The sequence below is a fragment of the Neopelma chrysocephalum genome, unplaced genomic scaffold (genome assembly GCF_003984885.1).
Source record: "Neopelma chrysocephalum unplaced genomic scaffold, ASM398488v2 Primary Assembly neopelma1_77, whole genome shotgun sequence".
NCBI classification, from domain to species: domain Eukaryota; kingdom Metazoa; phylum Chordata; class Aves; order Passeriformes; family Pipridae; genus Neopelma; species Neopelma chrysocephalum.
This window is the reverse complement of record NW_020897738.1, coordinates 2,370,137-2,382,036: the sequence shown is the minus strand read 5'-3', so window position 1 is coordinate 2,382,036 and position 11,900 is coordinate 2,370,137. Positions and strand designations below refer to the sequence as shown.

General features: G+C 53.8%; 1 protein-coding gene and 1 long non-coding RNA gene across 4 annotated transcripts; one reads left to right on the top strand and one right to left on the bottom strand.

Annotated features, from left to right (window-relative positions):
• ACAD10 (acyl-CoA dehydrogenase family member 10) lies at positions 1 to 11,892 on the top strand. 3 transcript variants are annotated; one of them, XM_027689657.1, is made up of 15 exons: positions 1 to 82; positions 681 to 878; positions 1,498 to 1,646; positions 2,433 to 2,627; positions 4,207 to 4,365; positions 4,828 to 4,987; positions 5,355 to 5,502; positions 5,812 to 5,880; positions 6,631 to 6,812; positions 7,329 to 7,479; positions 8,389 to 8,534; positions 8,688 to 8,861; positions 9,530 to 9,862; positions 11,316 to 11,377; positions 11,625 to 11,892. In XM_027689657.1, exons 2-15 carry the CDS (start codon positions 719 to 721, stop codon positions 11,700 to 11,702), a joined length of 2,166 nt encoding a protein of 721 aa, XP_027545458.1. In that variant the 5' UTR covers positions 1 to 82; positions 681 to 718; the 3' UTR covers positions 11,703 to 11,892. The 3 variants fall into 3 exon arrangements, with proteins under 3 accessions (XP_027545458.1, XP_027545457.1, XP_027545459.1); XM_027689656.1 differs by having other exon boundaries at positions 11,312 to 11,377; XM_027689658.1 differs by lacking the exon at positions 11,316 to 11,377.
• On the bottom strand, positions 2,722 to 6,634 carry LOC113970571. Its single transcript, XR_003535208.1, has 3 exons — positions 5,805 to 6,634; positions 3,147 to 3,307; positions 2,722 to 2,917 (listed from the first exon to the last, which is right to left on the bottom strand). It is a non-coding gene; the product is annotated as an uncharacterized LOC113970571 (long non-coding RNA).
• Positions 11,893 to 11,900: the final 8 nt, after the last annotated feature.

The window sequence follows — 11,900 nt, the reverse complement described above, 5'->3', positions numbered from 1 at the left end:
CGTCTCGGCGGCGGGGCCGCGCCGGCACCAGCGGAGCGAGAGCGGGGGGCTGAGGGGCCGCGGGGGGTCTCGCGAGAGGCGGGTATGTTCTCGCGAGACGGGGGAGCCCGAGGGGCGGCGGGGCTGGGACTGGGGGCAATTCCGGGGAATTTGGGGTGGGAAAGAGCTCCGGGAGCATCGAGGCCGACCTGGGATCCAGCACCATCTTGTCAGGAGAGCACTGAGTGCCACGTCCAGGCGTTCCTTGGACACCTCCAGGGATGGGGACTCCACTACCCCCCTGGGCAGCCCCTTCCAGTACCTGACAACCCTTTCCATGAGGAAATTCTACCTGATGTCCAACCTGAACCTCCCCTGGCGCAGCTTGAGGCCGCTTCCTTTTGTCCTGTCCCCTGTTTCCTGGGAGCCCCACCTGCTCCAATTACTGATTAGCAATTAGTGTGTCAGTGATTAATGAATACCTCAGTGGCTGCCCAGGGTGGAGTCCCCAAGTCCCCGTCCCTGGGAGTGTCCAAAACACGAGTGGAGGTGGCAGTTTGCCATATGGATTAGTGGGGCTGGTGGGGTTTGGTCAGAGGTTGGACTTATTTTGGATGTCTCTTCTAACCCTAACGATTCCATGAATAAACATTCACCCCTCTAATTGTCTATTTGTGCCCTGTTCTCTCTCCTCTGACCAGGCCAGCTCTGAGTTTCCCTGGAGCCCCTGTGTCTCAGGATGTTCCTGAGGAGCTCTGCCCATGCCCTGCTCCGTGTCAGGATCCAGCAGCTCCCGCGGGGGCTGATCCGGTGCCAGGGGTCTGGGTGGAGCCGTTACAGGGCTGTGATCTTTGAGGAGAGCGGGGTCCTGCTCCCAGACCCCCACAGCACAGCCACAGGTGTGTGCTCCCAGTCCTGAGCTCATGGGATGTCCTCAGTTGGGAGGGACCACCAGGGATCATCCAGTCCACCCCCTGGTCCTGCCCAGGACACCCCAACAATCCCACCCTGTCCCTCAGAGTGTTGTCCAAATGCTCCTTGAGCTCTGGCAGCCTTGAGAGCGTGACCATTCCCTGGAGAGCCTGTTCAGTGCTCAGCCACCCTCTGGGGGAAGAACCTTTTCCTGAGATCCAACCTGACCCTCCCCTGGTTCTCATGAGACACCCCAGATGATGAGTATGGGACCTTTTGTGCCATCACAAGTTGTAGAGGTACCCACTCTGAACCCACTTGGTAACGAAACTGTCCTGTAGTGCCACCAGCTGATACCACCCAAGGTTGGTGCAGTCCTTGAGCACCTTTAGGAACCCTCCAAAGATACCACACCAAAACCAGAGATGAGGTGCTGCAGTTCTTGGAATGCCCAAACCCTTCCCTGTGTGCTGGGTCCATCCCCCCAGTCCAGCACATCCATCCTCATGGGCCATGGATCCACCTCAGAGGGTTCCAAGCTGATTTCCCAGTTCTGAAGATGCCATTACATGCTCTTCCCTGGCTTTTTCACTTCTCTCCCTGTAGACTGGGAGGCCCAGAATTGTATTCCAGCTGGCACCATCCAGCAAGCCCTGCTGTCTGGAGGGGAGAACAGTCCCTCCCGGAGGTATTCCAGAGGAGAGCTGACAGCTGTGGAGTTCCTGCAGGAATTGGGACAGCAGTGCTTTGAGATTGTAAGCCAATCCCCCCTCCTCCTCTCCTTATGCTTCCTGGCTGCATGGAAACAGGATGCTGTGGTGGTTCAGTGAGGAAAGAGGAGCTTGGAAGAGAAATCCTGTGCTGGAAAGGTCTGGATTTTCCATCTAGGAAGCCTTGCTGTCTGAGCAGGGCAGATTTTGACTGCCACCATCACCCTGGTACCCGGGCAGGGCAGGCAGATAAATTTCCCTTAATTTCCATCAGCTTCTTTCATAACTTTCTGATTTCAAGACACCTCTTGGATCAGCCCAGGTGAGAAATCAGAGTCAGAAAGCAGCTGGGAGGCTTTGGCTGTCAGTTCATACATGGACAGGAGGGATGGAGACTGTAGTCTCCAGGCAGGATTCTCAGACCAGTAGAAGCTCCTCCACCACAGCCCCAGGGACACAGAGCAAGAATCCTCTTGGAATAACGTCCTTTTGAAACAGCTCAGTGTAAAATGCAGGTTCCTCCCCAGTCACTGTTTGTCTCTACCCTGCCTTGATCCCATGGCAGGCACAGTCCCAGTGCATTTCCCTTTCCCAAAATCAGCCCTGTATCTCCTCTGCTGCCCCTGTAGAATCAGTAATGTGAGAACACTTGTTTATTTGGGCAAAGCCATGTAGCTGGGATATCCCCTGCCTGCCTCCTGCTGCCAGAGGAAGTAGGACAGCAAGATAAGGTGATCAGGCAATCTACCCACCCAACCACTTTTATTTTCATCCCTGCTTAAAACCCATTTATGGCTAATTATCATTCCTGGGGTTTCTCTGGTTTCTTAGGCAAATGTCCGTGTTCCAGTGGACTCTTTTCTCTGGGACTTAATCCGGGCTGAGATGATAAAACAGCTCCCCACAATGGCAGAAGCAGCTCAGTGTGTCCGGGCAGAAGGGCTTAAGACAGCTCTGCTCAGCAACAGCTCATCCCTGGGGAAGGGAGGGAGGTTCCTGGCCCTGGATCGACGGCACTTCGACGTGGTAAGGCTGGATGGATCCTGAATGTGGCTCTGCTGGATTCTAAATGTGGCTCTGCTCCTCAGTCTCAAAATGGAATTCTTTCCATGCAGGTACCAACTGAGCAGCACCAGCAGCAGGTGTAGGCAGATAGAGAGCAGTGTAAGAGCCTGGGAAAACCTTTCCTGGCATCATTCACTGGAGGGACTGGGCCCTGGAGAGGGGCTGAGTGACTCTGGAAAATCAGAGTGCCCACACAGCCACAGTCTCTGTGTAACAGGCACAGGCAGTGATTTCATTACAGGACTTGGAAGCTGGAAAACCATACAAAAATAAATGTTATTACCCAGTGCCCCTGCCTGCTTTAAACAAAAAAGCTTTGAAAGAGTAAGGACTCTTCAAAGAATTGCAAAGCATCCCCTACACTACAAAAAAGCCCAGTACCCCAACATACCAATCTCTGTGAGCTGAGGAGCAGGAAGAGACCCCTCTCCCAGCACAGACCCCTCTCCCAGCAGAGCCCTCCTTCCCAACACACCTCACCTTTGCAGAGATGACACAGAAGATTCTCTATGAACCTCAAGGCTGGTTCCAGTGGCATCATTTGCACACGAGGACTTGGCTCAGCATGACAGAAAATTTACTTTTTTTGTGTGCCCCGCTCAAATCTTTGAATTTCAGGAGTTTGAAGCTTGTTTTATAACCTTGATTAAGACAACAAAATATGCAAGGAAGAGTCATATTAATGCATTTAAAACTTGGAACTGTTTAAAGTCATCTTGTCAACGTTATGCGGTTATTGGCTCAGCTTTCTGTGTGTTGCTGGTGACACTGGTGCAGTGGGTGATGCTCTGGTGGGATGTCTGTGTGATTGTCATCACAGGGTGTTTCAAAGCACTTCAATAATCTCTCCATGTCACAGCCCATGTCGTGTGTGGTGCTTTGGAACAGCAGGCAACAGCAATTAGTGGGGAAAAAATAATTGAATGTGGATTTCCATTAGTGTTGGCTTTATATCCATCCAGTGGATTCATTTTTATTCCTGGAGTGTTATCAAAGCAGGGAGGAAAGAGTGCTTGGATTGCTCATGGTTATGGGGGTTCAGAGACTGACTCAACACTTTTTTGATCCAGATTTGGGTGGATGGTTGTGGTGAACACTTTAGCTGCTGTCAGGGTTGGTTTGGGGTGGTTGGTGGGTGCAGTGGTTGGGACACTTTTCCAGAGCCTTTGGAAGGTGCTGCCATCCAAGGCTTCCTTGGACAGCATTGAGTAATTGGCCTGGGATACCCAGTGAGTCTCCCACATGGGGACATCTCGTTGGATATCTTCCATCCAAGGACTGGCTGATCCTGTTCAGCTGATTTGAGCTGAAGAGCCACAGCCAAGGCAGTTGGCACCCACACAGTCACTGGAATCACGTCCCATCCAGCTGCAGGCCCTTGTTCCATGTCCTTTATCCTTCATGTTAATTAGACTGTCAGTCTCTTTCCCACCCACCCACCTCCATTTCCATTTCCCACCCTCCCATCTCCATTCCCAACACTGCACAGCTGTCTGTGGTCCCAGCAGGCTCATCCATAATCCATTTGGTGTTGCTGTAGGTGGTGGAATCCCATCAGGAAGGAATTCGCCGGCCAAATCCCGGGATTTACAGGCTGTGCCTGGAGCGCTTGGGTGTCCAGCCCCAGGAATCCATTGTCCTCGACAGCAGCAGCCACAACCTGGAGGCAGCAGCCCAGCTTGGCATGAAAACAGTGAAGGTACAAAGGAACTCATCCAGGGCAGGATTTGGGGATGGATTTGGAGTCCAGCTGGGACTGACAGGTTGCCCCCAGGCTTTGGAGACAGTGAGCACGGGGGGTTTTACTTTGGTGGGGGGACCACTGGGGGAAGGACAAGAGTGGGACTGGTGGGAGGAGTGAACTCTGCTCCCCTGGACTGCACATAGGGAATTCCAGCTCTTATCCCAGGCTCACAGTGCCTATGCCACCATCACAGGTACATGTCCAGGACAGAGACCAAGGCGGGAAGCTCCATGTTGGCAGGGAATGACATGTGAATTCCTGTGTGTCAGTGAATCACGGAATGACGCATGAATTGCTGTGAGTCAGTGGATCAGTGCCATTGGACTCAAAGATAAATGCATCACAACTGTGCAGGGCTCTTTCTTTCCCAGGAAATTTTACCCTCCACCAGTGTTTCTCTCTCCCTCCTGCTTTCAGGTCGATGATCCAGAGGCAGCACTCAAAGAGCTGGAAACCCATCTGGGATTTCCTTTGCGAGGGTTTGTCCCCTATACTTGCTCAGTGAGACCAGGCATGGAAATCCCAAAGGATCAGCTGCAAAAGTACCTCGGAAATGTTCTGGGTGCCCACCCAACAGGTATCACAGTGGGTTTGGCCCTTCAGTTGGAAAGCCTGGATATTCTGGAGCCAGAATATCCAGACATATGACAGATGGATTGAAAAGTAATATTAATGAAAGGCTCTTAATCTTCAAACAGTACAGGCGTCCAGCTTTCAGTGATCCATCACTGTTTCCCAGAAATGGGAAACAGCATTTTAGGACATCCTCATTTGGGGGGGGGTTGAGCACAAGTTGCCAAAGAGATGCCAGGAATATTCTTGTCTTGTAAGCCCTCTATGAGCTACTCCCAGGGTTTTGGGACACAGAGTGGGATCTCAGACCCAGGTGCAGGAAGGGGCTGTAAAACCTGGAGAAGTGCTGACCCTCTCCTCCCAACTCTCAGGCCCTCTGGAGTTACGGCAGTTTGACCATGGAGAGTCCACCCGGAGCTTTTTGGTCAAGTTTGGGGATCGTTTGCTGGTGCTGAAGAAGGAGAAGGAGCCTCCTGACAGCCCCAGTCCCTCAGGCCCTGCTGTCCCAAGGGAATACAGGTGAGATGCAGCCACGCCCCACATGGGAGGGGTCCTGCTGCAAGGTGTGCTCAGCACCAGAGCTGCAGGACTTTTAGGGGGGATCATTTGTGATCTCCCCTTGTTTTTCAAAGTGTTGGACAGATCCCAGGATTGTGGGCCATATGAAGGCTTGGGTGCTCTTCTTTCCCCCACCTCAACCATGTTATTGTAGTGTATTTAACACTGAGCACAGGACCCTGATGTGTGTGTCTGCCTACAAGGATGTGTTCCAGTATTGATTCCCTCCTGCCTCCCTGTGCTGACCCAGCTCTCTGACTCACCTGGCAGGCTCCTGAAGGCTCTCTCTGAGGCTGGTGTTCCTGTTCCCACTGTACTTGCTCTCTGCGAGGACAGCAGGTAAACCTGGCCCTGGGATCCTGTTCCTGATCCCAGCTTTTGCTCTGTGCTTGACAACTGCACCCAAATTCCCCCAAACATGAGGAGAGGAGAGAAGGAGCCAGAGCTCACAGAGTGCACTGGTGTAGTTAGCATTTGCCATGTCTGGGGCTGGGGAAGCCTCTAGAGGTTCAAAGGACAGAAACACTTTTATTTGGCTTGGTTTAGGTGTGTCCTGTTTTAGCAATTAATCAAAATGCTCCCTTTGAAAAGCAGTTATAAAACAATGTTGTAGGGCTTCCTGCTGACTCAGTGTGCTCAGGTTTGCAATGAAGAGGGGTTTTTTCAAACTGCCAGACCTCAGACAGCCATGACAGCAGCAAATTTGTGACCAGGACACCCCTCATAGCCTGCAGGCAGCTCAGATCTCTGCTGGCTGCAGGAACAGTCTCTGCACTGCAGTTAAATGTGTGTCCAGCATTCCTGGTGTTTGAGCGCAGCCTGACAGCCCAGCTCCACACCCACTGCAGGGAGGCAGGGAAAGGGCTTCTGCTGGAGCCTCCAAGCTCAGCTTCCAGGGGCTGGAGGGACCAGGGCTGATCATGGCACAGCCCTGTGACACCACACACCAGCCTGGGCAGGGCTCAGGTGAGTGCTCAGGTGCTGCTGAGGCTGCTCTTCCCCTGTCCATGTTCAGGGGGTGGGTGAGCTTTCAGGGGTGGCAGTAGCTGGATGAACTCAGTCCCATCAGTCCCCCCCTTGCTTCCCCAGCACCCTTGGCTCACCTTTCTACGTGATGGACCTCTGCCCTGGCCATGTCCACCGCGACGTGTCCCTGCCGGCGCTGCCGCCGTGCCAGCGCCAGGCCCGGTACCGCGCCATGAGCCACGTCCTCGCCAGGATCCACGGCGTGGACCTCAGGGCAGCCAGGCTGCAGGACCTCGGGGAGCACGGTGAGAGGAGGCCAGGGATCCTCCATCTCCTCCTGTGTTTCAGCATTTCAAGGGATAGGCTGGATGGGCCAAACTGGGGGCAGTGGGGAAAGGGAAAGGGCAGCCCAGTGTCTGCATCCCCAGGTGTGGTGGTGGGGTTTGGAGAGCTGTTTAGATCCTCCAGTCGGTGTTTCCTGTGAGGAATTCCCAGAGCTTCCTGCCGTGAACACAAGCTGCACTATGGAGTAACTTATTTGCGGGAGGAACTTGGTTGCTGCCGTCTCTGACCAAACCTCCTCAGCTCCTCCAGTGCCTCTGCAGAGCCAGCTCAGCTTCCCGGATCTGGTGGAGATCAGATTTGCCCAGGATCAGATTATTTCCACCAGAATATTAAATCCAGTGCCCAATTAACAATGTACAAGACCCCTGGAAATTGCAGTTAAACTCAGGGTGCTGAACTGAGTTCTGCTTGGCTGTTGGACTTTTTCTGCATCCCTTTTGAAGCCTCTTTGTGCCAGTCCCTTTTCCCTGTTCCAGGTAACTACATTCAGCAGCAAGTTGAGACCTGGACAAAAGAGTACCGAGCTGTGGAAACTCACGTTATCCCAGCGATGGAGAGACTCATCCAGTGGCTGCCTCTGCATTTTCCAGAGTCTCAGAAGACGACACTGGTACATGGTGATTTCAGGTACTGTCCTGGAGCACATCCCAGGCAGGAGAGAGGGACAGGGAGTGTGAAGTGACACACAAACAGCTTCAGAGCAGTCCAAAAGCTGGGCTTGGGTCAGGTTCAGCATCCCCCAGGGAATGAGAAAGAGAGTACCTTCACCCAACTGCTGCAAACACTGGTGTGACACTGGAGGATCATCAGCAGTTTCTGCAATACCCAGAAATCAGCCCTGGTGCTTCTTGCTAATGCCATTTGGTGCTGAAAGAGTTTGGGTGGCAAATCCTATCAGTGTTGCAGGTGCAGTCATAGAGTGGGGTGGCTGGGACAGAGGGGAGGGGTGCTGAGTGATGCCTCTGTGCTGCCAGCCCCTGGCTGGATCCTGCCAGGGCTATAGGGCTGCATTGGAGGCGTATGCCAGGTCTGACCCAAGGCTCCTTCCCTCAAGGCTGCAGGAGCTCTCTGCCCCTGGAAGGGTGGCTGCCCACCGTGGCTGTTCCCTAGGGGAGTCCTGCCCTCTCCTGGGGCTCAGACTGGTGAGGGCTGTGCAGAATCTACAGCACATGGCAGAGCAGGGTCAGCAGTAGCTGCGTGCCTTTAAAGTGACCAGAGCATCCCCGGGACAGTAACTTGTGTGCTTCAGTTTATGATTAGCCTGTCCTGAAACATCTGCTGATGATCTGAGGCTCTGACTAACTTGGTTTCATTCTCCAAAGCACAGTTCATTTCATCATTAACTAGGGAGTTCACTACTGAGTAACCTCCGTCCTCTGCTTGTGGAAATCTAATGTTCCACTTGTGCAGCCTCCCAAAGGACTTGGCAATTTTTGAAGAGAGCGAAGAGCACTGGAAAGCACCTACTGCTGCTGAGCATTGGGATTTTTTTCCCCCTCTGGAGACTTTTCTGATCTCTTTTTCCGTCTGATACAGGATGAACCACCTGGTCTTTCATCCAGACAGGCCAGAAGTCCTTGCTGTCCTTGGCTGGAAGTTTGCAGCTCTAGGAGATCCCTTCTCTGATTTGGCGAATAGCTGCATGGCCTACTTCCTGCCACCTCACTTTAGTGCTCGGAGAGGTACAGAGAGGGGCAAAGCCAGTGCAGGTCCTGGATGGGTGCAGGTGCCTTCATGGAAGCTGCTTGGCTCTGCCGCAGGCATCATGGCATCTCTAGGGAGCTGTGAGCTCCTCACTGTCAGCTGACTCACTGTTACCCTTTCACACCTTCCAGGCTTGAGGAAGTGTGATTTGAGGCAGCTGGGAGTTCCCACGGCAGAGGAGTATTCCCAGATGTACTGCGGCCACATGGGAGTGGAGCTCCCGGAGAACTGGAATTTCTACATGGCCTTTGCCTTTTTCCGCCTGGCCGTGGCGCTGCAGGGGCGGCACCAGCACTGTGCGGCAGGTGAGGAGCCCAGCCAGGGCAGCTCTGCCCTGCACGGGGCACAGGCACAGCACAGCTCTGGGGAGAGCTCCCCCTCTGAGCAGGGAGGTCAGACCAGCAGGGTTTGGACACTCCGGGCTGGGAATCCCGAGAACTCTGAAATTGCAAGTGCTACAGCAAAGTGTGGCATGTCTGGCACTCTTGTACTTCCAGCACAGAGCTCTTGTGGGAAATGAGGGCTCTGAATTTGTTTCTCTGATGAGCGGCTGGGAAGCAGCCATCCAGTGATGTGTGTTCCAGAGGGATGGGAATAGTGTCCTGCAAAGCACAGGGCTGCCTCCCTGCTCCAGCACAGTCTGCTCCTGTTTGTGTGGATCATAGATTGCTGTGAGGTCTCCTCTTTCACAGTTGAGAGCCCAGAGCCGTGTCCTACAGGTGGAGCTCTCAGACCTTCAAACTCAGCACCAGCCTCCTCCAAGGGCTTGGGAACAGAGAGGAACTCTCGTGCTGTTCATCTGCACACATCAGTTCTGGCCTTGGAGCCCTTAGCAGAGAAAAACGGGATGTTATTTTCACATCCCTTTGAGAGGGTTTTGTGGGCTGGCCTAGACGAGGGCACATGGTGCTGTTTGGGATGTGACTACATAAGAAATGGCTCTTTGAAACAAGTCCTGCTTTCTTGTCCCCAGGGAGCCCAGCCCCAGGTGACAGCAGCCCTCAGGATGCAGAGTTTGTGGCTGAGCTGGCTTGGGAGTTTGCCATAAAGGAAGGATTCCGTGTGTTTGAGAGCCTCCCCCCCACAAAGCTGCTCGCACGACATTCCAGCACCTGGGCTGGGCAAGGGCCATTTCCCAGCAGGAGTTACAGCACCTGGCCACGTCCTGTGCCCAAGGTTCCCCTGGTCACTCGTCCCACCAGCCTGTTGGGGATGGCCCAGGATCTTCACTGCAAGCTGGAAAATACAGCGGGGCTTTCTGAGTTCCCAGCCCAGATGGACTCCACGTGCTGTGCCAGAACTGCAGGTGAGATCTTCCCCCCTGGAGCTGCTCTGCTGCACCTGCCCCAGGGTGGGGATCGTGGCCTCTGCCCTTGCTCTCCTGATTACATCAGACATTTGGCACTCACAGAATCCAGTGGCTTGGAGGAAGGGGGCTGGGTTCCCATGGCTGTAACAGAGTTCATATCCTGGGAAACAGTGATTTCAGAAGCGGGAACTCCCTTCCAAGGGGAGCAGATTAATGCCAGCCCAGCTGTAATTACTGGTGCTGCTCCACCAAGTCCTGCCATCAGTGCTGATGGTGTGTCCAGAGCTTGGCTGGGCTTGGGCTTTGCAACCTGCCAGTCCTGGGAGGAGATGGCTGCTCGTTCCCTGTCCCTGATCAGGGAGGCCTCGCTGCTGACTCTCTGTGGGAAAGAGTGAGCTAATTCCCTTCATAGTGTCCCTCTGGTGCTTCCTTGGGAGGTCCCTCAGAGGGGCAGGGAGCTGCTTGTACCTCCACAACTCTCATTCAGTGTGAACGAAAGCAAACATCCCCACCCTTGGGCTGCCACTGAGATTATACTCTCAACTATTCTAGTGGCATTATCAAATTCTAATGGGTTACTTAACTGCCTTTTAGCTGCCAAAACATATCCTATCTGTTGTTCTGCCCTTCCACAGCATTTCCTTGTGCTCTGGCAGAAACCAGCAAACCCCAGTGTTTCAGGGTGCTTAGCAGCTGATCTGCTGGGAAGGTGGGAAGGGCAGGGAAGCAGCAGTTCTGGGGAATTTGGGAGTGCTGGGATGAGCAGATCTCCTCACCCTTCTTAGAAACACTCATTTTTACCAAGTCTCCAAACATCAGAACTGTCACACTCTCTCTACTCCATGCCTGGGGCTTGTGGAGACACTGCTCCTTGTGTATGGGACCACGGAGCCCCCTCATCCCTGCCATGTCCCCATCCATCCCACTGCTCTTTCCCTTGGCATCGTCCCTGCACTGCCAACCTTTGCTGTGGAAGTCTGTTGTGAAAGCCAGGGGAGGAGTCTTGCTGCCTGCAGCAGAAAGATAATGCAGAGAAGGGTTAAACAGCCAAATATTCCTGGCCTGGAACTGCCACAGTGCTCCTGGGCTGGGCAAGGGCCAAGGGCATGGGCAAGGCTGCTCTGTGCCAGCTGGCACTGCTGGGAGGGGTTTATTCCTGGGAGCTTGACAGCCCTTGGCTGAAGCACTCCTGGCTGAACAGGGCAGGATCTCAGCTGATCCTGCCCCATCCCACACCAGGAGCCAGCAGACTTTGCCTGCTGGTCCCAAAGGTTGCCCGTCCCCACAGTTCTCCAGGGAGATCCTCTCCAGAGGAGTTCAGTTTCTCCCTCAGACTGGCTATCAGAGGGGCATCAGGGTCACCAGACCACCTAATGTGTCTTAATAATAATAATAATAATAATAATAATAATAATAATAATAATAATAATAATACTCTTCCCCCAGACAGAGCATGCCAGGACCAAAGCAGAGGCTCTGGTGGCTGTACAGGCCATGGATCAGGGCAGCCAGGTGAGCAGACACCTAATGCTTGAGCCTTCCCTGACCCAAAAAAGCAACACAGGGAACCCCCTCCCTACTGGGGCCTCCTCCACCCCACTGCAGCATGGGGCCTGTGAGCATGAGGGGTGATTTGTCCTGTGGGGCTCCCAGGAGGATGTTTCCCCAGCACTGTGTTCCCAGGGCACTCCCTGCCATCCTGCCCTGGTCCTGCAGTCCTTTCTGTGCCCAACTGGGCTCTGATCTCACTCTTCCACAGATCTCTGGAGCAGAACATCTCCACAGTGCAGATCCCAGTCCAGTGCTTCCCTTGGACCTGAGCTCCACATCTGGCTGAGGGTCCCGTGAGGGTCACAGTCCTTTGGAGCCTCGGATGGAAAACTAAACCATCCACTCTGGCACAGGAGAGGCCCTTGTGCTAAGGGCAGCCTGTGAGCTTCCCAATTCCAGTGCTGTTTGTTGTTATCTGTGCTCAGTGCCTTTATTGTCCAGCTCAATATGGGGCAAAATCCATCCTTGGACCATGAGGCTGCAG

Excerpts from the sequence above, each read along its gene's own strand:
- ACAD10 (XM_027689656.1), top strand. The coding sequence starts at position 719 with ATGTTCCTGAGGAGCTCTGCCCATGCCCTGCTCCGTGTCAGGATCCAG. Across the intron at positions 2,628-4,206 it reads ATCGACGGCACTTCGACGTG|GTGGTGGAATCCCATCAGGA; the intron begins GTAAGGCTGGAT and ends GTGTTGCTGTAG. Across the intron at positions 11,378-11,624 it reads CCATGGATCAGGGCAGCCAG|ATCTCTGGAGCAGAACATCT; the intron begins GTGAGCAGACAC and ends ACTCTTCCACAG.